A 21258-nucleotide genomic window follows, 5' to 3' on the forward strand; every position below is an offset into this window, starting at 1 on the left:
CGTCCACCATGGCCTCACCTGTGCCCATGCTCCGAGCGCCTGTCCCTGGCCGCGGGCCTCGCAAGCCGGCCCTTGGCCTTTCGATCCCGCCCTCACCGAATGCTCGACCCGTCGTGAACGGCTCGAGCGAGGCGCAGCCCGGCGTCGGTCGGCCTGCGCCTCCCCGTCTCCAGCTCGCGACACCCATGGGCTCGAACACCACCCCACAAGAAGGCGGTCGCCCGCGACTGCAACTCGCAACTCCCATGGGTTCGAGTAGGACACCACAAGGACTGCCGCCACTCCAGATATCGACAGGGCTCTCTGCCAACTCGAGCGACGCGAGCGCCAACTCACGATCTGGCAGCTTCGGCGAGAACCAAGCGAACGGCTCAGCGTCATCATATCAAAATGGCTCGGGCTTCTCTTCGACATTACAAGAGCCGGGCCAGGCCACGGATCCCATCTCAGCCATATCACAAGGTGGAAGCGAGGGTGGGTCGGCCATGCAGAGAGGTGCGAGCAGCCAGCCCATGCCAGACCTGGAGGCCTTGTCGCTAGAGAAGGGCCGCCCCTTGGATGTCGAGGACCTCGACGATATGGGCTGGAGAGCAGCCAGCAAAAACAAGCTGATCGAGGAGCTCGGCAGTCTCGGGGAGGGTGCCGGTGGCGCTGTCACAAGGTGCAAGCTCAAGGGCGGAAAGACCGTCTTTGCCCTCAAGGTAGGTAAACGCTGCCGGTCACGATACCTATGCTGATCACCCAACCCTAGATCATCACCACAAACCCCGACCCAGACGTCAAGAAACAGATTGTACGAGAACTGTCGTTCAACAAGAACTGCGCCAGCGACCACATCTGTCGGTACTGGGGCGCCTTCGTCGACGACGATGGCACGATCAGTATCGCCATGGAGTTCTGCGAAGGTGGATCTCTGGATGCAGTATACCGTGAAGTCAAGAAGCTGGGCGGCCGCACGGGCGAGAAGGTGCTCGGCAAGGTTGCAGAAGGCGTACTGAACGGCCTGACGTACCTACACTCTCACCGCATTATTCATCGAGATATCAAGCCAAGCAACATCCTGCTCTGCCGAAACGGGCAGGTCAAGCTATGCGATTTCGGAGTGTCGGGCGAGTTTGGCACCAAGGGCGACGCGAATACCTTCATTGGCACATCGTACTACATGGCGCCCGAGCGAATCACTGGACAGAGCTACACCATCACGAGCGATGTGTGGAGCTTGGGCGTGACACTTCTCGAAGTTGCACAGCATCGGTTCCCGTTCCCTGCGGACGGCACAGAGATGAGCCCCCGGGCCGGACTCATTGATCTTCTGACATACATTGTGCGGCAACCGATCCCAACGCTGAAGGACGAGCCCGAGGCTGGTATCAAGTGGTCGGAGAACTTCAAGTACTTCATCGAGTGCTGGTGGGTGGTCCTAATGTTCAGACACGATAGCTTTACTGACATGAGACAGCCTCGAGAAGGATTGCCCGCGGAGAGCGACACCGTGGCGCATGCTCGAGCACCCGTGGATGGTGGAGATGAAGTCGAAGAAGGTCAACATGGCGCACTTCCTCAAGCAGGTGTGGGACTGGAAGGAGTAGGGCTTTGGCGGCTGCTGTTCGACACGACACTCTTTTCTCTGTGGATGTAGATTTAGGTCATGTGCTGGACATGGACCGAGAGCTGATGAGACAACCACGGCCCTGGCACGTGGTGCAATGAGGATTAGCAGGCATGCACAGCAAAGTGCAAGGATGCCGATGACGAGGTCAAAACGATGTGAAGAGTCGAGACGACATATTGCAGCTTGACAGTCAGGTCAGGCATAGCAGCACGGAGCGGAGAACGATTGGCATTGATGGCGGAGAACGGTTGGCATTGACGGCGGAGAACGGTCGGCATTGACGGCGGAGAACGGTTGGCATTGACGGCGGAGAACGGCTGGCATTGACGGCGGAGAACGGCTGGCATTGACGGCGGAGAACGGCTGGCATTGACGGCGGAGAACGGCTGGCATTGACGGCGGAGAACGGTTGGCATTGATGGCGGAGGACGATTGGCATTGACGGCGGAGGACGATTGGCATTGACGGCGTTGGAGCTACAGGTAGGTTCTTGTGGCATACAGCGACGTGGTAGTGGACACGACAACAATGTGAAGACAACAATACTACGTCAGCCTCGTCTACGCGTAGCGTGTTGTCGTCTGTGCCTGTGAAGTGGGATGAGGCGCCAGCCGGTTTGGGGCTAGACTTGCGCTCGGGCCGTGTGAGGTGCAGCGTTGCGGGACCACGGTCAAAGTTCCAGTTCGAGTTTGGAGTCATCGAAATCGTCAGTCGGCCGCCTTGACGCCACAACAGTCGTCGACGAAGACATTGACGGCGCGCAGAAGCTTCTCTGAGTCTCGGGCTATCCTCGACATCGACATCGTATCCACAAACCCGACACAACGCGCTCGTCGCACGCGACAGCCCCGCCGACGACCCCGCCACATTTCCCCGGACTCGCATCTCCAGCGCCCAAACCGCCAAGATGCCTACGATCGCGGTCGACAAGGCGGCGCTCTTCAAGGAGCTCGGTCGCGAGTACACGACGGCCGAGTTCGACGAGCTGTGCTTCGAGTTCGGCATCGAGCTGGACGAGGACACCAGCCAGAGCTCCAAGCCCGAGGACCAGGCGCAGCCGCCGCAGCTGAAGATTGAGATCCCCGCGAACCGCTACGACATGCTCTGCTTCGAGGGCATCGCGCTGAACCTCAAGGTCTTTCTCGGCAAGGAGAAGCTGCCGCAGTGGCGCGTCACGCAGCCCGCCGACGGACAGCTGCAGGAGCTGCACATCAAGCCCGAGGTAGGCGGCGCGCGAGACGTGAGACGGGCGACGCCAGCAGCCAGACGCTGACCCACGGCAGACTGCCCAGATCCGCCCGCTGTGCTCGGCCGTCATCCTGCGCGGCATCGCCTTCACCCAGGCCCGCTACGACTCGTTCATTGCGCTGCAGGACAAGCTGCACCAGAACCTCGCCCGCCAGCGCACCCTGGTCTCGATTGGCACACACGACCTCGACACGGTCCAGGGCCCCTTCACGTACGAGGCGCTCAAGCCCGAGGACATTGAGTTTGTCCCGCTCAACCAGACCAAGAAGATGAACGCCCGCGAGCTGATGGACTTTTACGAGGTGCGTGCCCGCCCGGGCGAGACGGACAGCCTGCGCTGACACGCCGCAGAAAGACAAGCACCTCGGCCGCTTCCTGCACATTATCCGCGACTCGGCCGTCTACCCCGTCATCTACGACGCGAACCGCACCGTGCTGTCGCTGCCGCCCATCATCAACGGCAACCACAGCAAGATCACGCTCGACACCAAAAACGTCCTGGTGGAGATCACCGCGACGGACAAGACCAAGGTCGAGATTGTGAACCACATGCTCACCGCCATGTTCGCGGGCTACGCCGAGTCGATAGAGGCCGTCAACATTGTCTCGGACCACAACAACGAGTCGCGCATATCGCCCGACCTCTCGCCGCGCGAGTGGAAGGCCGAGGTCGACTACCTCAACAACGTCACGGGACTCGACCTCTCGCCCGAGGAGATTTCGAAGCTCCTCGCCAAGATGGGCCACGACGTGTCGCCCTCGAAGACGGACAAGAACGTGCTCGACGTGTCGGTGCCGATTACAAGAGCAGACATACTCCACCAGGCCGACATCATGGAAGACTACTCGATCGCGTACGGCTTCAACAAGCTGCCGCGCGTGTACCCCAACAAGACGGCGGCCGTCTCGGCCCCGCTGCCCGTCAACAAGCTCGCGGACATTGTGCGCCTCGAGTCGGCGTCGGCCGGGTGGACCGAGGTGATGCCGCTGATCCTGTGCTCGCACGAGGAGAATTTTGCGTGGCTGAACCGCGTCGACGACGGGCAGACGGCCATCAAGCTCGCCAACCCCAAGACGGCCGAGTACCAGCTCGTGCGCACGTCGCTGCTGCCGGGGCTGCTGAAGACGATCAACTCGAACAAGCACCACGCGGTGCCCATCAAGGTGTTCGAGGTCAGCGACGTCGGCTTCAAGGATGAGACCAAGGAGCGCAAGAGCAGGAACGAGCGCCACTTTGCCGCTGCCATCATGGGCAAGACGAGCGGCTTCGAGCAGGTTCACGGCTTGCTGGACCGCGTCATGCTCATGCTGCGGAGTAAGTTTGTGACGCGCGAGGACGGGCTGGAGGCGGCGTTGGACGGGTACTGGATCGAGGAGACCGAGGGTAAGTCGCGCAAGTGCAGACGGACAGACGGCACGAGCGAGTCCAAGACACCGACGACGATTGACTAACGAGGCGCAGACAAGACGTTCCTCCCTGGGCACGCGGCGTCGATCAAGGTCAACCTCGGCGGGAAGACGCACACCATTGGCGTCTTCGGCATCCTGCACCCCAGCGTGCTGCACAAGTTCGAGCTGCCGTACCCGGTCAGCACCGTCGAGTTCAATCTCGAGGTGTTTTTGTAGACGCAGGCGCAGATGTAGATGTAGACGCAGACGCAGATGTAGATGTAGACGCAGACGCAGACGCAGACGCAGACGCAGACGCAGACGCATACGCATACGCATACGCAGACGCAGACGCAGACGAGACGCTCTCAGAGATGGTGCAAAACAATTCAAACAAATCTACGACAGCTACCAAGAGTGCCCATCTTCGTGACCCCAGCCGTGCCATACAAGACGACAAATCACAGCCCATACTCAAACGTCATCCTCTCATCGCCCTGTCTCCCGCCACGCATCGCACGCTCGAGCCACTTTACGGCGCCGACCCAGCCACAGCGCCGCAGCACCGCCATCCAGCCCTCGGCGACGGCGTGTCTCTGCACGAGCGGCCCCGCGCCCCTTGCCCGCTCGGCCTCGACCTGCTCGGGCCCCCACTCTCGCACAATCGCACGACGGCGCTCATTCTCCGCGCGCAAGTTACGCAGGAAAAGCAAATACCCGGCCGCGGCAAGCGCAACACACAGCAACGTCCACCAAAACGGCACAATGTACCCCTCCTCGGCGTACCGCGGCCGAAACAGCAGCGCGGCGAGCACGCCGGCGAGATTGCCCCAGCCGTTCAGACCGAGCATCAGCGCCCTCTTCCCGGGGAGGGGGGTGTTGCCGCTTATCCACGCCACCGTGAGCGGGGACGCAATGTATGCGCCGCTCACCAGCACGGTGAGGCTGAGGTACCTGAGCACCGGCCACGACTCGGGCAGTGCGACGACAAAGATGAGGCCTGTTGCCATTATGCTCAGACCGAGCAGGATCGGGCGCAGCCGCTGTTGTGTTGTGTCGCTGTACGAGGCGAATGCGAACAGGGTCACGGCGCCGCACACGTGCGGCGGCGCGGTGAGGAGGTTCACCAGGCTCGGCGACGCGCTGTGGCCCGTCAGGGGCGCGAGCACGAGCGGGAGGAACACGGAGAAGGCGTAGACGGGGACCGCGCTGAGGATGTTGCACGCCAGCAGGTGCCAGGCGCGGGGCGAGGCGAGCGCCGAGAGGATGTCGTGCGGGGTGAGGCCGCGGTCGTCGAGCGCCGCGCGGCCGTCGTCTGAGCAGTCGTCGGCCACGGCGGCGGACGGGGTAAGCAGGCGGCGGGCCTCCTCGGCCGCGGCGGGCGTCGGCGACCAGTCATTCGAGTCGCGGTGCTTGGAGCGCGCGGGGCGGCCCTGGTGCGCGAGGCGGTCCCGCAGCATGCGCTTGGCCGCGTACCGGCGCTCGGCGGGCGTGAGGAACCAGGCCGTCTCGACGCTGTGCGGCAGCCACGCATACCCGGCCAGCGCGACGGCCATGGTCAGGCCGCCCTCGAGCAGGAACAGCACCTGCCACGCGTGCCAGGGCGAGTCGGCGGCCGAGTGGTCCGGAAAGCGGCGGAAGACGAGGAAACTGAGGACGCCGCCGAGGGCGCCGCCGACCGCGGCCTGGCCGTAGAACAGCGACAGGCGGCGGCCAAACTCGAAGCGCGTGTAGAACAGCGACAGATACGACACGGTCACGGGGTAGAAGCCGGCTATCGCGCACACAAACGTCAGCACAGTTCACTCTTGACGCTTCACACTTCACACTCCAGCGAGCGCGATGCGGCGGCACACACCCTCCAAGCACCCAATCACACTCCGCAGCGCATACAGCTGCCACCGCGCCCGCACCCAGACGTGCAGCACGGTGCAGGCGCCCCACAGCAGCATGCACGACGGGACCCAGGCGACCATGCCATAGCGACGTCCCAGCGCGGCGCCCGCGGGCTGCAGCGCGACGAAGAAGGCGAAGAACAGCGCAACGGCCGTGTTGACGTCGCCGCTGTCGAGCCCCATGTCGCGCGAAAAGTGCGCCGACTCGGCATTGCCAATCTGTGCCGTGTGCTGTCAGCGCGGTGCGGCGCCGTCGAGGGCGCGGCCGGACCTACGTTGGACTTGTCGAGCGAGTTGAAGAGGAAGAGGAGCGCCAGGAAGGGCAGCAGCAGCGTGTCGAGTTTCAGCAGCGTTCGCCTGTGCAGGTGCGAGCTGGTGCGCTGCTCGTCGTTGTCGCTGTCGCTGTCGCTGTTGCTGTTGTTGTTGTTGTTGTTGTTGTTGTTGTTGTTGTTGCTGTTGTTGTTGTTGCTGTTGTTGCTGTTGCTGTTGTTGATGTTGCTGTTGTTGTTGTTGCTGTTGTTGCTGTTGTTGCTGTTGTTGTGGTCGTCGTCGGCGTCGCGCATCGTGCGTGCTGGCGACCGAGGCGGGAGGAGGGAGAGCTCGTGTTGCGCGCTCATCGTCGTGGGTGCGCTGTGGCCAAGACGAGGGATCCGCGGTGCATCACAGAGCCTCCGCTATCGCATGACCTTCCTGTGCAGTGTGCATGTGAAAACCATGGCGCGCCGCTGTTAGTGAGGCTGGTCCGATGCGATGTAGCTGTCAGATCACCGCTTGTTGGACCCTGTGCCGCTGCAGGTTGAGCATGGCTGATGACGTGATTGGCGTCGCCTGGAGCTGACTACCTACTACACCATCTACATATCCAACCCGGCCACGCTCGTCCAAACAATCCGACTGCTCGTTCAGACAATCCGACTGCTCGTTCAGATCATCCGACTGCTCGTTCAGACAATCTGACTGCTCGTTCAGATCATCCGACTGCTCGTCCAAATCATCTGACTGCTCCTCCAAATCATCCGACTGCCCCTCCAACAATCTCACGCACGCCGATCCACCGCCGTCCACCCACAGTGAGCCGAGTGCAGGCAAAGGTCAACCATGTGCTAATTCGCTACCACCCCCAAACGCAACAGTCCAACATGTCCACCCTCTCCGGGCCCCTGCTCGCACCTCCAACATCATACGCTAGCCCCTGCCGGTACTTCCATCGCGCAGCTGCACTCGGACACGCTCCACACCGCTGTCTCGCTTGCTTGTTGACGTCGACGCTCGCGCTGGAGCTATTGCAGTCCGGTCTTCCCTCCCATGCGAGCAGCACGCACGCGTATCCATCCCACGTCGCACCATCGTCCTTGATCAGACCAGCAATTGCATCACCCAAGCTGACCCGCCCCGTCTTCTGATTGTTCACGCCCGCTCCGTCTTCGAATTGTTCACACCTGCTCCGTCTTCGAACTGTTCACACCTGCTCCGTCTTCGAACTGTTCACACCTGCTCCGTCTTCGAATTGTTCACACCTGCTCCGTCTTCGAATTGTTCACACCTGCTCCGTCTTCGAATTGTTCACACCTGCTCCGTCTTCGAACTGTTCACACCTGCTCCGTCTTCGAATTGTTCACACCTGCTCCGTCTTCTGATTGTTCACGCACGTTCTCGTGCACTCCGTCATCCTCAGGTCGCCATCCGCGACTCGGGCGCAGGCGTGACGACGATGCGGGGCTGGTTGGACCGCGGGAAGCTGGCGCGCCGCGGCGAGAACTGCTGGTCGTAGCTCTTCTCCTCAATGTGCAACAGCATCGACAGCAGGCTCATGATGCCCATGCCGGGCACGAGGCTGGGCGAGGAGAAGCGCTGTTCGAGCGCATCGATGTGCTGCGTGCGCGTGTCGATGCGGAGACGGCGGTTGGGGTGAGGCATTGCGTATGTGTGACTGCTGGGCTCGTAGTAGTCGCGCTGAGCGTTCATGGCAAGACGTCGATAGGCGTCAGAGTAGGTATATGTAGGTATATGTAGGTATATGTAGGACGAGTGTGGTCTTGCTTCGTACGAGGCGCGCTGCCGTCGAAACCCGGTGACAATGAGGGGGTGACCCTCAGTATATACCGCATCCGCCTCCCCTCGGTACTCGCCATGGGCCGCCAGTTTTTCACGCTCCCTACCATACACGTCAGGTATACGACTAGCTGGTCGACCATCATCGTCGGTTCGCATGATGCTCCTACACGCTTCCCCTGGCTGCAGCGTGCTCGTCCTGCCCAATGAGAATCCTCGCCGAGATGACATCTGCACGGACTGCCGGACAGAATCATCGCTAGCGCTCCCGTTCAGGGTTGGCTAGGGCTGGCTCGGATGACGGTCGAAACAAGAGAGATGAAGAACAAGGCACGGACCGAGTGTCGGTGAGGACGGTCAGTCGGAGCATCATCGGTCAGCGGGGGTTGGTTGGCCGCGCGAGACTGTGCAGGAGGGGCAAGAACAAGGTTTGGTGATGCCGCGCAGATCCGCCCCGGGCCCAGGGCGTCTGCAGCACAAGTCGGTAGTTCGTGAGCAGCGAGCCGACAACTTGTGGTTCAACATCGAAAACTGTTGTGTCTGTGCTGTGCTGAAGCACAAGTGTATAAATGCGCTCACCTGCCTGATAGGGCATGATTGTTGTGGGGCAATTGATTGCAGTGGACGCCCGAGCGATCTCAATACACGCTCGGCGTATTTACCATGAGCATCCACAGCCAGGCTTCCCGTGGTGCCTGAGCTCGTGGTAAGCATTCGCAACGATCGTCTCGACCGACTCGGACTCGAGCTGTAAAAGCTTGTTGCTACTGCATCTTTGGAAAGGCTCGGCCGCATCGAGTCCTTCGTCGTAGAGGATGCTGCGTTCCAGCAGGAACATGCCAGAGTCGGGATAGCCGCGCTGGATGCGTGCTTCGCCCTCCTTGATGCAGTCTTCGACGTCGTAGTTGCCGACTGTGAACTCCCGCTGCGTAGTTTTCTCGGCACTGCGCAGGACCTCGTTGGCCGACGTCAGCGTGCCGGCTGCATAGATGTACTGGTTCGCGACTTCATCCCAGTCGACAATCACGCGTGCTACGACTTGGCCCACTCGCTGCAGACTCGACGCTGCGAACGTCTCGGTGCCGGTGCCGTGGAGAGTTGCACTGTGCCACTCCATATCAACGCCCATGTTGCCGCTGATGAGCCCGGTGTCCAGCGTGTATCCTGTCGCTACCCCGACCCACTCGAAGCCTGCAGTTTTCTTACACGCCTCCCGAAGATACTCTATGACCTTTGCGCGCCCACCAGACTTTGCTACCCGGCTCGATACCCCCTTGTTCAGCGTGTCGTGGCCAAACTCGTGCGGTACGAAGCCCCGGACGCCGGCTGCGATTGCTGCATCTATGATCCTGATCTGCTGATCTGAGTCTCCTCCGGCCGTGGTACTGATAACAAGGTCCTGCCCGGCCAGTGCAGACTCGAGCGAGGCGGGCGAGAAGTCTGACTTTTGGTGACTGACAGCATCGGTCGAGAGGTGTGGTGGCAGATGCAGCCACTGAGAGGGTTTGGTGAGGACCGAAAGCTGCAAGTTCGAATGCAGCTGGCCCTTATCGGCTGGTTTGAGGGCGTTGATGATGCTCAGACACAGCTCCCAGTTCTACGCTTGTTAGTTGTCCTGACTGTCTAGTCAAGATGACTCCCTTACGCCAATGATCATGACCTTTTCAATCGCCATGTTGTGTCGGAATGATGGTGGTGATCTGATTACTGGATAGCAGTGATGCGGCGTCAGTCATTTAAAGATTGTGCCTGTCGTCCGCCGGCTCAAAGGAAGACTAGAGCAGGTGCGGTCGTTGTGGAGTGAGGGGTTAGTCTGTGACCAAAAAACGTCCAGTAGGCAGATATCGGAGACTATTCATGTATGCACTCATAGTGTCGAGCCATTGAGCGTACATCTTCTTCTACTGTTCTACAGACCAAACAACAGCCTGTAAAGCCCTGCCCCGGTCGTGAAGGTGCATCGAGCTTGGTCAATGGGAGAGTGGCGCCGTCAGAATCACGAGCGGCGGCTGCCCGAGCGAGAACTCAGTCCATGATGTCACGTTGGGCTTGTTGATGCTGGAGGCGAAGTGTGGGGTGCAGTTGCGATGTGAATGCCAAGCGCACGTGATCTCGCGGCTCTTCCCGCAATGGCAGCTCAGCAAGAGCTTTTGGCATCACCACGCCTGTCCACCTCCACCCGCAACCCCATCACCGCGCATCCCCCCGGGCCGCAAACACTCACCCAGTGCGTCAATTCCGCGCCAGCAAGCTCGTCCGCTGCCATTGGCCTCCCCGCGCGCGCGCACCGCTGACCGCAGACTCAGACCGCCCACGATGAACACCACCCGCTTCCTCCGTCCCTTCGCCAGGGCCGCTTTCCGCGCGCCCACGGCCGTCCGCCCTGCCGTCATGGCCCGCCCCGCGCTCGCCAGCCAGCAGCAGAAGAAGACTCCCGAGGTCGGCGCCCAGCAGATGGTGCGCAAGCCCCGTATCCGCTCGGAATCGCAGAGGGTGCTAACACCAACGCAGACGATCCTCAAGTCGGCCATGCCCCAGCTGATCCCCTTCTTCTTCGTCAACGAGACCACCGTGGCCTTCGTCCTGCTCCCCACCCTCATCTACATTTTCTCCAAGTACATCCTGCCCCAGCGCCTCCGCCTGTTCGCTAGCCGTCTGTTCATCAGCAAGTTGTAAGCGGAGAGTCGAGGACTAGCGGAGGATGTGTACAAATAGTCGACATGTGCTCATAGACAATCGAATGGCATAAGGCCTTACATGGAGAATGGTCTTGGAGCAACAATTTATGAACGATTGGATGTGTTGATGAGAAGCAGGTAACAGCAGTGTTCTGACGTGGACATGCTTCGAGCCTGACCAGCGAACAACCCACTGCGCGAGCTGGACGCGCCAGGAGACCCTCACTACTGCCACTCGAGGACACAAATTACGAAAGCTGTTTAAGTACATTTGCATACCATCAACGACGGACACCAGCGCGACAGCATACAGCAGCAATGTGTGCATCACGTCTCGTGCTTTACTAAGACTGAGCAGGCACTGGGAAATGTCCCCATTTGACATGCTCCTGCCCATCACCTCTCGCAGGCAGACCCCCAATGACTCCCACAAAGAGCTCAGAATCAACCTTGGAACCTTTCGATGGCCCGCCGATCATGCCACCTCGATGAAGCAACCCAGAGCCATGCCCCATTTACCCTAGCACATGCAACCCGCCAAAGTACACATTGTCCATGGCAAATCAGCTCATGACCATTGGATGAGGCACACGTTCTCCATAACACAGATCTCATGGGCTTTCCATAGCGTTAGACACTGGTTATCTCCTCCGACTTTCTAGCCGCCATCAACCTCCACAACATTCTGCAGCCTGAAGTGCCGCGCTCTTACTTCATTCTCGGGTCGCTGCTGTCAGTCTCCTGCAGGGGTCTTCTGATGCGTTTGTACTTTCTCTCTGCACCTTATCTGCTTTGATTCAACCTCACAACCATCTCACCACGTAAACAGCTCCAGTCCACATGAACCCCTTCCAGACAACGACCATCCTCGCCACCATGGCTGCGTTTGGAGACACGACTCTGGCACGGAGCTACCATCGTACGGACGACATTGCCGATTCTGAGTTTCAGTATCGATACGTCGATCCGATTACGTTGCCAACGAACTTCATTCTCGGATGAAGGACACGTGCTCTTGTGCACGTCTTCAATGAAGCTTCCCATCAGGTGTGGTGCGGGAATCAGTCACTCGAAATAAGAGTACGTTAATCTGGTCATTCTACGTGTGCGGTGAGGGGAACGGATGGGCCTCGGCGTGAACATGTAGTTGTCTAACCTGATCTTAGCGGGCTCACCGAAATAAGATCTTAGCGGGCTCACCGAAATAAGATAGGACTACTTGATACATCCTGCTATCCAAGATGTTCCTATGCTATTCTCCATTACGGCCATGCCCCGCCCGTTGCGTCGCGAAGAGCGGAATTCGGGCAGGTGCTGTTGACCAACGCTGTGAACATATACCACGCATAGTCACGGTCGGCAGTGTCGCCCGTCAAGTGGTACATATAGAAAGTTGACTTAATCATCTCTGGCCTACTGATCCATCTCCGTCACTGCTGAATGCACCTAAGCCATCTGCAGTCCAGTCAGATGCCGATAATTCCGACAGCTGCGCATCGAAAAGACTCCCGGCATATGCTGTGTAGAGCAATTTTGTAGATCCACGCACATACGTTTGCAATCTTCACCTGATATTGACATGTGAGTCGCTTGAGAACACTTGTTCACTGGAGTATCAAATGATGTTTTGGGTCATATCAACCTCGCCTGTGCCCTCAGGCCAGGCGTCGATCTTCTCTGCGGCGTTGACAGCTGTAACGAACTCACTCGACATACACATAAAAGGGTATCGAGACTATCGACGAGTGTCAGGTCCAAGCCGTCAGAGGTAGCCTTGAAGCCCCTGAGATTGGTGCAGCCTCGTCCTTTGCCCAAGCCCGGTTTTTGCATTGTTAACGTTTCTAAATACATGTTCATCGCTTTTCGCCTCTCCGAGGTTCTGATGTCGACACTCTCGGTCTGAGTAACCACGTGCCGCATACCTGGAATCTACGACGGCTGTCACAACAGCACTTGCGGGCAAGAGCTCAGTCCTGGTATCCCTGGGCTCATTTCCCGATGAGTTGTAAGCGGTTCTTAATCTTCAGGGTGCCACAATGTCCTTCTGTACACATGAAATCCAAAGCATCAGTCTACGACTCCCAGAGCCAGGGTATTCGGAGCTCGTCCACGGTCCTGTCGGGAAAATGTATGTCCATGCGCGGCACATTGTCATCTGCCGCGGTATCTTGATCGTCGATGAGCGCACTGCGAGGTCACTTTCAAGGGTGACCAACTGGACTCAAACGCAAGCAATCGCAGACAACATTGTTGTTCTGCCATTCTCGACATGGCCCTTACCAAGAACCGTTCATCTCCACATACCTAGGGCTCGTTTAAAGCAGACACTAGTCGTTCCCCGAGCAACCACGATGTTTGTTGCACGTAGCACACTCTTCCGATGACTCAAAACGGGTCGAGATACTGGAGAAGATGGCTTGGGAGCGAAAATCTGATATTTTCCGCTGGAGATGAAGGAATCGGGACGAGCTGAGAAAGGCGTACTTGGGAGGTTTGTGTAGATTCTCAACCTCAAATTTAGGTTTCCACAACGATATCATCTCGTCTCGAAGACTGCAAAATAGCCTGAGCGATTGGTGATTCTCATGACAACCACAGGGCATACATCGGTACCTGATCGATCATCGGACCTTAGCATGTACGCTGACTTCACATGCGCACTGCCATTTGAGCTGTTGTAGCAGCGCCAGGGGATTGTCCGTGGTCAACTACGCCAGGATCTGCTTACGCATGAATATGTACACGACATGCGAGACATTTGTGGCCATCTGCTAAAGTGCAGATTCAAATTCAATGGCTCATTCCTTTTCGAACCACTAAGATGGGTCAACTGGCGATGTACGAGGGTCTCGGCGGAGACTCTCTAATACAGATGGCAGGAAAGTAATGGTCTTTAACTGTCGACGAGTAACGCCAATTAAGACGTCACTCGATCTACGCCAGTCCATTCCTCATCTGCAATCCACTACGCCCGACGCCGCCATCACGCTCTCCCAGACAGCGATCTATACGCCTGATCAATGTCCATCGTCACAGTTTTCCTCTTATTCAACAGCCACGGGTTCGTTTCAAATTTTGGCGCTTCCAGATTTCTGGCATCACCATACTCCCAGAGTCACAATCGAACACGGATCTTCCCAATCAACAGCATCCAAATACTCCTCGTATCCCGAACGAATCTTTCTCCGGTCGCACCACACGTGCTGGGTGCTTTCGTAACATTTTCGTTCTCGAGTCGGTTGTACAGCTGCTTGACGTTTTCATACTGAGACTGAGCAAAGGCCACTGGCAGGTTTTGCTATGCAGCAAGTTCGTCTAAATCGCGGTTGTGGAAGACATCTGCCAGGACGTAGCGGTCGCTCGGTCGTGTGATCACGGTCTTGCGGCTGGCGACGGCATTATTCTGCGAACGGGAGTGCTGCACAGGCCATTGGGCGGCTGATCGATCCGTCTGCGTTGACAGATTTGCGATTCGAGTTGTTCTGCGGTGGAATGTTCTTTGCGGTCTGGTGTACATATTGCCCTTTATACCATGTCAGTATTCTCATTCTTGCGCAGGTGCTCGCAGAAGCATCACAGGTCGGCTCAGATGTACGTGGAATCGTTCCTACTGGCTATGGAACGGTCTCGATCCTGCTCATAATGGACTCGGTTCACGTGCTTGAACAGCTCGTGTCTGGCGTCATTACTGAGCGCTGTGTCTGGGCTCTGTTGACATCGTGGCACTCTCCTGTCAACGATCCTAGCATAGTGTTGTCCTAGGACGCAGTACACTCCGAGCGATGATCCCGAATCTTCGTGGCCTTGGCTGCAGACCTGGCGTGCAAGGCCTTTTCCTGCTGATTCGGCCACACCCCGAGCCAGCAAAGGAAGAGGTACGAGAACGAATGAACGATTCTGAATTGCTGTAAATCTAGCACACGACGGGGCTTTGCTGCAGGCTGATACTGGAACGTGTCTGTCAGTGTAAAGATGATGAAGACGAAGTATAATTGCTGGCACACTTTATCTGGTCGCGAGTAAGCTGTCAGCCGAAAGAAGCATTTCGAAGAAAGAAGCTGAGATTGGCGGCCAACGTGCGGCTGGTTGGTGTGCGAAATCTCGCTTCGCAGACATTGCACCAAGAAGACAATCCTCTGATACGGTGATTGGATCTGTTGGGAAGACCGGACCGGCAACATCACATGGATCCATGAAGGGCGATACGTAAATACGAGCGGTAGGACAAAAGTCTCGCGGGGGTCGATGGGTGGTGTATGGAGAGAGCGGGTGAGCAACCGAACATGGAACATAGATCCACGTAAACTGAAGAGGTGCGGGTGGAATCGCAGAACGAGAGGTTCGTCTGTGTGGAACGGAGGCTTCGTGAACGCAAGAAGGTGCCGCTGGGGGCGATCCAACTGACCCGTTAACGTCTTGAGCTATCAAATTATCCACGTCAGTGCTTTCAAAATGTTTGAGACGGTGTCCTGTGGCGTCCAGTATTTGTGCGTCCAGCTTTAAGGGGAGAGCTGCTGCATGGAACAATTGAACAGCAGGTGATCAAAATGGGAGTTGTGGTGCAAATTGCAGAGGAGTTGACCACTGTGTCCCAGTTGCGCAGCGCCGATGCGTCCTGGAGGGTTTACAGATACGATCCGGGCATGCAAGGACTCGAAGGCAAAGATCGCTTTGTGTTTGTTATATGGAAAAAAGGTATGCAGGAGCAACGATCCATTGGCAGCGCTGTCATCGGTCTCATAGCCGTGAGATACATCCAAGGGAGGGATATGAAAGGAGCACAACTGAAAGCAGAAGAAATGGGCTAACAAAAGGAAACCAGAATCGACAGGAGTTGCGAGGAAGGCAATACCTTCCCATGGAGGAAGAGGGAAGGGAGAGTTGAGATCGAGGCGATCAAAAGATCAACCAGGTAGAGCTGTTCGTTGTACCTCCTGCATCGGTCTCAAATCGTGGGTACCGGTAATTAATTGCGAATCGAGGCGGACAATACCGCGATAAGTTGGTCGCGCGACAAGTGGGGCCCAATATCAATGCTTTGGTCAATCCCATTTCGCTTGCGCATCAAGCTTTTCAAGGCAGTCTATTCTCAGCCTGAGTCCGCGAACCATTGGCGATACCGATCGACGCAGGCGACATCAGGTTCGATTGGCGGAGACTGCTGCATCATGCCAGCGCTGCTTTCCGCGATGACATCCGGATGAATGCAGGAGTTCGGCACGTGCAATTTGCACCCCTTGGAAGCGGTCAGCGTGTGTTGCCCACCTGGAGTGTGCATGACCATTGCCACGCTGCAGGCCAGTCCACAGCGGCTGAAACACGGATGAGGGCCCGCGATCAGAGGAGCAAAAGTCCCGATGACGGCATTCTCACGGCGAGATGTGTGGAACCAAAGTCGCGCAGGGACAGCGAAAGGCTGATGCCGAAATGAAGGTCGACCGGTGGGCGTGGAGTGCAGGGGGCCGCTAGCAGCTGCACGTGAGGGCGCTACTTCGAGAGTAGAACCGCCCGTGCTGAAATCTCCACATCGTTGTTTATCGACCCGGAAGCCAGAGCGCCTCGCACAATCAGTCCAGCGCTCGTGCGGCATCAGCAATCAGTGGACACTATTGATAGGAATCGCATGGGTGGTGACGAGTGAGCACAAACAGTATTGTTGCGGTGTGTCGTTGCGGCTGAAGAGTTTCGAAACGTGCAATGGATGCTGATCAGCCAGCAGATTCTGCGACACTGACACACGCAGGATCCTCAGTCGCGCTCCATCAGGCGAAAGATCTTCAAAGAGGCCCCCATGTCTTGCTCTGTTTGTGGAGGCCCTGCGGTTCAACGGGCCAGGAAGATAAGGCTGCCCCTGAGCACTCTATCCGCTGTCGTCTGTTTCGGGCAATGCGAGGAAATGCGCCATTGATCCTAACTGGCATTACCGCCCAGTAGGTGTGCAGCCTCGCCGTGCTACAAGTCGTTCCTCTTTTTGGCGTCCACGATACGCAAATCAAGTAAGACCCACCATGCTTACTCGCAGCTGTTGCGCCTTCGTCTATGATCACAGAGCCTCGACTCGGCGTGCAGCGCCGCACCTCGGACGGCCGTTCATTTCTGCAACACGAGAAACGTAAACAACCATTCACAACCAACCTTCCGATCCTAGTCTAGCACCAGGTACGCACAGCCTATGAATGGCCCAGCGGCCGGCAGGATCGCTTGGTTCCTGCATTAGCTCTGACATTCATCTGGCCACTCGCAGCGCCTAGACGGTCACTCCCCCTGCTGTCAGCGCGGTCGCCCCCTTTCACTGGCCGGCCCGCGCTACCACGCTCGTAATCTCCCAGCGTACATAAACCTCAGCATGCTCCCAGCAACTTTTCTTCTCCACTTCACAGCCAATCTTCAGCTTCAAGTCCAGCATTGACTTCGGTCGTCCATTCACTTACAAACTAATCACTATCATTAATAATACCCACCCGCAAACCACCTCAACCACACCAACTTACCCAAGTTAAATATCCTAATCAGCCAAAATGCGTTACACCATTGCTGCTTTCGCGCTCGCCGCTACCGCTGCCGCTGTCCCTCAGTACGGATATGGTGTCCAGGAGAGCAGCTCTGCTCCCGCCTACACTCCTGCTCCCTCATCCACCCCGGCGGTTGAGTACCCTGCCTACCCCGTCAGCACTCCCGCCGCAGTGAGCTCCGCTCCTCCTTCGTACGTCACCTCGAAGGTTTCTTCTCACCCAGCCCCGGCCCCGTCTGTCTCCTCGGTTCCTTCTTACCCCGAGGTCCCTTCGGTCCCTTCGGTCCCTGCGGTCCCTTCGGTCACCTCTGAGTTGCCCCAGAAGCCTGTCACGACTTCTTGCGAAAGCTCAACCACCATCACGGTGACCGTCCCCTACTACAGCGCTTCGGTCCCCGCCGGCAAGCCCTCCATGCCTGCTAAGCCCTCTGTCCCTGCCGGCGAGGTCCCCACCTACAGCGCCTCCGTTCCCGCTGGCAAGCCTTCCATGCCCGTCGGCCCCAAGCCCTCTGCTCCCGGTGCCTCCCACGTCACTGGCCCCGCACCTTACCCAACTGGCCCTGCGCCCGTTCCTTCCGGCACCGGTGCTAAGCCCTCGGTCCCTGCACCTGCCCCCACCGGTGTTAAGCCCTCAGTCCCTGCTGCTGGTACCGGGTACCCCACCTCCACTGGGTAAGTTTGCCCTCCTTCACGTGATCAAAAAATCCGCTTACATATCTAGTTCCTACACCAAGCCCTCCACCCCTGCTGAGTTCACCGGCGCTGCCTCTGCTCTCAACGCTGCTGGCTTCGTCGCTGGTGTTGGTGCTTTCGCCGCCTTCTTCTTGTAAATGTCATCTTCTAACTGAGCTTGCTTTGGTAGGCTATGACTTTACATGATGTGCATATTCTTCTAGTAGATACCCTTGGTTTCCGGAAAGGGTAGTTGTAATTAGTCGGGACGGTGTTGGCTGAATTGAGAACTGAAATTACGATATTCCTTTTGACATTGTGACCTATGTCCTGATATCGACAGCTCTCACACGACGGATGCACATGACCTCCCTTGTTCGGCACACTAGGCACGTCTTTGGCAATGCCAGGTGCCGTGCCATGCACGCATTCGCTGGCACGACGATCCACTCGAGTTGAACCTGCTGAGACAAGTTCTGACCGCTATGCTGCCAGCTGAATATCACACAAACCAGCGACGGTCACTACATCTCGGTTCAGCTCAACACCACGCCACATATCTAACGCCCTTGCATTCGCCACGGTACAAACGACGTCTAAACAACCTTAAGTTGCCCGATCGCCGCTATCCGCTCATGCATTGCGTGTCGGTACATATCCGCCACAAAGAAATGAGGTGTGCAACCGACACGCGTCCAGTGACCCTTGCCTCCGCGCAGGGCTGGCTACCCCACATGTTGTATTTCGATTTCACTGCCTCACGCCTCATCCCAGACCATGAAGACACTCTACTAGTCACAAGCAGTGCGGATTGAATCTAAGTCAAAAGCACAATGCTAGCGCCGAAAACCGCCTGTACAACAGATAACGCCTGCAAGCCTTCCCAACAGCATCATGCAAGGTTATGGCACAAGCGATATCGCGCATGCTGTGCCAACGTCGAAGTAAGCTTTGTGCATTGTCTCAGTGACACATAGTCAGCATATGGGCGGAAATGCGGTCCCGAAACAATGACTTCTTGCGGATCAGGAATCGACGCAAGGGATTTCGAGGCTGACCACGAACTTCCGAAGCAACCACAAAGTCGTTGTGCGCTACTGGCCCCTCGCATGGCCGGCACGGCTAATCGCACATGTTGGCGAGACGGACCTAGATGCAAGGGCACCGGTAGGGCGCGGAATATTGTGGCTGCGAACAAACTTTGGGCGCAAAAGTAAGAAGAACGGCGAGTTTCACGCAGCCGCCAATTGCCGCCCAGGAAAGCCACACAAAAGAATGCAGAGCTTGTTGCGCCCAGAATAACCTCATCAGTCAGTACGCAGCTTCTGAACGACTTTACGCGCGATGTTAGCTGTGTGACAGCTGCCGAAATGTCTCGTGCTGGTCGGCTGGCATCCGACACGGCATCGAAGTAGCACGACAGTATCAAGGCCTCGAGTCAGGACCGAACACAAGGTTTCCGACTTTCTTCGGTGTTTCGCCAACGAAGGCTTCGATAGTGTCCAGGTGAACAGTCAGCCAATAATGAGAAGAGCAGGTTAACATGCCGTTCCTGCAGCTGGCACCCCATAATTTGCAGTTCGGTACCTGCGTCAGTCGCCGCAAATTCCGATTACGACCCATAACAGCAATTGTACATGAACCAATACAGATTGACTACCATCCGAGTTTCGCCATCTTGGTTGTGATCTTCAGAACTATCTTTGGAAGATCCGTTCGAAGGTCTGACAACTAGGTGAATGTATGGTTGTGTAGGCATCAAAGCAAGTCGGAATTCTAGGTCCCATAGCATGGAAATAGAAGCCAGCTCAGTGTTAACAGATCGTGCGGGAATATGGTCAAGTCCTGTATGTATAAAGGTGAGGCTGGCGCAATCACTATTTGGTCGTTGCCCGGCGAGCTCCCTCAGTCTCTCTACTGCAATATTCCAACATGAAGACGTTCGCAGTATTGTCTGCCATTTTGGCAGCGGCATTCGCTGCACCAACCATACCACCGATCTCTGCATCACTGGAGATTCGCACCCTCGGACTACTCACAAAGCTGATAGCTCCTAAGTGTCCAGCAAACGCAGCTCAACCCGACGGGCACCTCCCCAAGGGCAGTATCTCCACATCGGCTCTCGTCCCCATCAGCTCCAAGAACCCCAATACCGCCTACCCAAACAGCGAATGGGCGAAAGTAACACCCGGTGATTTCTGCACAATTTTCAACCTCGTCCTCGAATCCGACGCCACGCAAGGCAAAATCTGCAACCTTGTATTTGACTTGCCGGGCTATCTGCAAGCACCTGGCGACTTCGTCTTTCTTGGCAGCGGAAAGTTCACTTTCACGGGGTACGACATCAATGCTGGTGCAGTGCCGGGCGAAACAACGTATGCGAAGCAACCACGTCCGGGACCGAGTCCACCAAATCCTCCACCGGTCATGAAGCCGGGCAATAGTTATATCGTTAACTCGGCGCCGTGCGGTATTCCACCGGGTATTGGGCCAGTGACTGTCAGCGGGAGCTTGTGTTCGAAGGACACGACCTTTTTGTTCAAGCAGAGTCAGAAGGCTTGTCCGGTCGGGTTCTATGTTGTGCTCACGGATGATAGTGGGGCGAGTGCTCCTCACTGAGGGAGCGTGTGGAAGTGTTGAGTTCTGTACATCTTTCTTTGACGATTCCAATGTAATTTTTATAATGTCACTTCTTCTCAGAACTTCAGGCCCGCTAAATCATCCAGTCCAAGGACATCGTCCAGACAGCGTAGCGTCCAAAAGTGCCTTACATTTTTAGATGTTATTGACATATTCGCCGAACTCATCTTGTGCAGCCCAGATAACCTTTATGTCAGCCTGGCACCTCAGTTCATACGGTACACTGTGAACTGCACCTCACGTGACTGTGTTAGTCACCTGCTTACTTATCTAGTTGTGTATATAATTGCTCGCTGTAGCTCCCTCAATACAACAACCTTCTGCCTTATTTGTATCTGCCCTGTGCTCCTACATCTGACAGTTATAAGCCCAGTATCCCCACACTACGCTGCGATACTTAAATAAGATTGTTCACCCTTTTTTTAATTGATTGCTATACACGCTGTACACGAAGTACACGTCGTCCCTACAATCCTCCTATTGTTGCATGCCTGCTGTCGTCGCAACCTTTTGAGATTATATCTTGTCTACTAAGGCCATCTCCACGCCTCTAGTACTTTT

General features: G+C 56.9%; 10 protein-coding genes across 10 annotated transcripts; 5 read left to right on the top strand and 5 right to left on the bottom strand.

The window, feature by feature from the left end:
* Nucleotides 1-8: 8 nt before the first annotated feature.
* Nucleotides 9-1589, top strand: M421DRAFT_69563 (MAP kinase; the record flags this gene model as incomplete). The annotated part of the gene is made up of 3 exons (XM_033596619.1): nt 9-701; nt 752-1410; nt 1460-1589. The coding sequence occupies 3 exons, from the start codon at nt 9-11 to the stop codon at nt 1587-1589; spliced, it is 1482 nt and encodes a 493-aa protein (XP_033445746.1).
* Nucleotides 1590-2519: 930 nt separating this feature from the next.
* On the top strand, nt 2520-4486 carry M421DRAFT_69748 (phenylalanyl-tRNA synthetase beta chain; the record flags this gene model as incomplete). The annotated part of the gene is made up of 4 exons (XM_033596636.1): nt 2520-2834; nt 2896-3162; nt 3212-4244; nt 4317-4486. 4 exons carry the CDS (start codon nt 2520-2522, stop codon nt 4484-4486), a joined length of 1785 nt encoding a protein of 594 aa, XP_033445747.1.
* A 224-nt stretch (nt 4487-4710) lies between these two features.
* Nucleotides 4711-6860, bottom strand: M421DRAFT_103050 (MFS general substrate transporter; the record flags this gene model as incomplete). The annotated part of the gene is made up of 4 exons (XM_033586864.1): nt 4711-6023; nt 6108-6363; nt 6420-6524; nt 6831-6860. 4 exons carry the CDS (start codon nt 6858-6860, stop codon nt 4711-4713), a joined length of 1704 nt encoding a protein of 567 aa, XP_033445748.1.
* A 769-nt stretch (nt 6861-7629) lies between these two features.
* Nucleotides 7630-8640, bottom strand: M421DRAFT_237304 (uncharacterized protein). The gene is made up of 2 exons (XM_033588457.1): nt 7766-8640; nt 7630-7661 (listed from the first exon to the last, which is right to left on the bottom strand). Exon 1 carries the CDS (start codon nt 8425-8427, stop codon nt 7816-7818), a length of 612 nt encoding a protein of 203 aa, XP_033445749.1. The 5' UTR covers nt 8428-8640; the 3' UTR covers nt 7630-7661; nt 7766-7815.
* A 214-nt stretch (nt 8641-8854) lies between these two features.
* Nucleotides 8855-9871, bottom strand: M421DRAFT_7769 (isoflavone reductase family protein; the record flags this gene model as incomplete). The annotated part of the gene is made up of 2 exons (XM_033597347.1): nt 8855-9793; nt 9842-9871. 2 exons carry the CDS (start codon nt 9869-9871, stop codon nt 8855-8857), a joined length of 969 nt encoding a protein of 322 aa, XP_033445750.1.
* A 641-nt stretch (nt 9872-10512) lies between these two features.
* M421DRAFT_69763 (uncharacterized protein) lies at nt 10513-10872 on the top strand (the record flags this gene model as incomplete). The annotated part of the gene is made up of 2 exons (XM_033596639.1): nt 10513-10653; nt 10708-10872. The coding sequence occupies 2 exons, from the start codon at nt 10513-10515 to the stop codon at nt 10870-10872; spliced, it is 306 nt and encodes a 101-aa protein (XP_033445751.1).
* Nucleotides 10873-14318: 3446 nt separating this feature from the next.
* M421DRAFT_237804 (uncharacterized protein) lies at nt 14319-15293 on the bottom strand. The gene is made up of 3 exons (XM_033588460.1): nt 14879-15293; nt 14486-14821; nt 14319-14397 (listed from the first exon to the last, which is right to left on the bottom strand). The coding sequence occupies exons 1-2, from the start codon at nt 15164-15166 to the stop codon at nt 14633-14635; spliced, it is 477 nt and encodes a 158-aa protein (XP_033445752.1). The 5' UTR covers nt 15167-15293; the 3' UTR covers nt 14319-14397; nt 14486-14632.
* A 2043-nt stretch (nt 15294-17336) lies between these two features.
* Nucleotides 17337-18500, top strand: M421DRAFT_423595 (uncharacterized protein). Its single transcript, XM_033593517.1, has 2 exons — nt 17337-18057; nt 18107-18500. Exons 1-2 carry the CDS (start codon nt 17393-17395, stop codon nt 18213-18215), a joined length of 774 nt encoding a protein of 257 aa, XP_033445753.1. The 5' UTR covers nt 17337-17392; the 3' UTR covers nt 18216-18500.
* A 640-nt stretch (nt 18501-19140) lies between these two features.
* M421DRAFT_423596 (uncharacterized protein) lies at nt 19141-19447 on the bottom strand. The gene has a single exon (XM_033593518.1). The coding sequence runs from the start codon at nt 19363-19365 to the stop codon at nt 19207-19209; it is 159 nt and encodes a 52-aa protein (XP_033445754.1). The 5' UTR covers nt 19366-19447; the 3' UTR covers nt 19141-19206.
* A 415-nt stretch (nt 19448-19862) lies between these two features.
* M421DRAFT_423597 (uncharacterized protein) lies at nt 19863-20890 on the top strand. The gene has a single exon (XM_033593519.1). The coding sequence runs from the start codon at nt 19990-19992 to the stop codon at nt 20674-20676; it is 687 nt and encodes a 228-aa protein (XP_033445755.1). The 5' UTR covers nt 19863-19989; the 3' UTR covers nt 20677-20890.
* The last annotated feature ends 368 nt before the right edge of the window (nt 20891-21258 follow it).

This window comes from Didymella exigua (assembly GCF_010094145.1).
Source record: "Didymella exigua CBS 183.55 unplaced genomic scaffold M421scaffold_28, whole genome shotgun sequence".
Taxonomy (NCBI): domain Eukaryota; kingdom Fungi; phylum Ascomycota; class Dothideomycetes; order Pleosporales; family Didymellaceae; genus Didymella; species Didymella exigua.

Excerpts from the sequence above, each read along its gene's own strand:
- M421DRAFT_237304 (XM_033588457.1), bottom strand. The coding sequence starts at position 8,427 with ATGTCATCTCGGCGAGGATTCTCATTGGGCAGGACGAGCACGCTGCAG.
- M421DRAFT_237804 (XM_033588460.1), bottom strand. The coding sequence starts at position 15,166 with ATGTTCCATGTTCGGTTGCTCACCCGCTCTCTCCATACACCACCCATC. Across the intron at positions 14,822-14,878 it reads CTTACTCGCGACCAGATAAA|TATCAGCCTGCAGCAAAGCC; the intron begins GTGTGCCAGCAA and ends GACACGTTCCAG.
- M421DRAFT_423595 (XM_033593517.1), top strand. The coding sequence starts at position 17,393 with ATGCGTTACACCATTGCTGCTTTCGCGCTCGCCGCTACCGCTGCCGCT. Across the intron at positions 18,058-18,106 it reads GGGTACCCCACCTCCACTGG|TTCCTACACCAAGCCCTCCA; the intron begins GTAAGTTTGCCC and ends TTACATATCTAG.
- M421DRAFT_423596 (XM_033593518.1), bottom strand. The coding sequence starts at position 19,365 with ATGAGGTTATTCTGGGCGCAACAAGCTCTGCATTCTTTTGTGTGGCTT.
- M421DRAFT_423597 (XM_033593519.1), top strand. The coding sequence starts at position 19,990 with ATGAAGACGTTCGCAGTATTGTCTGCCATTTTGGCAGCGGCATTCGCT.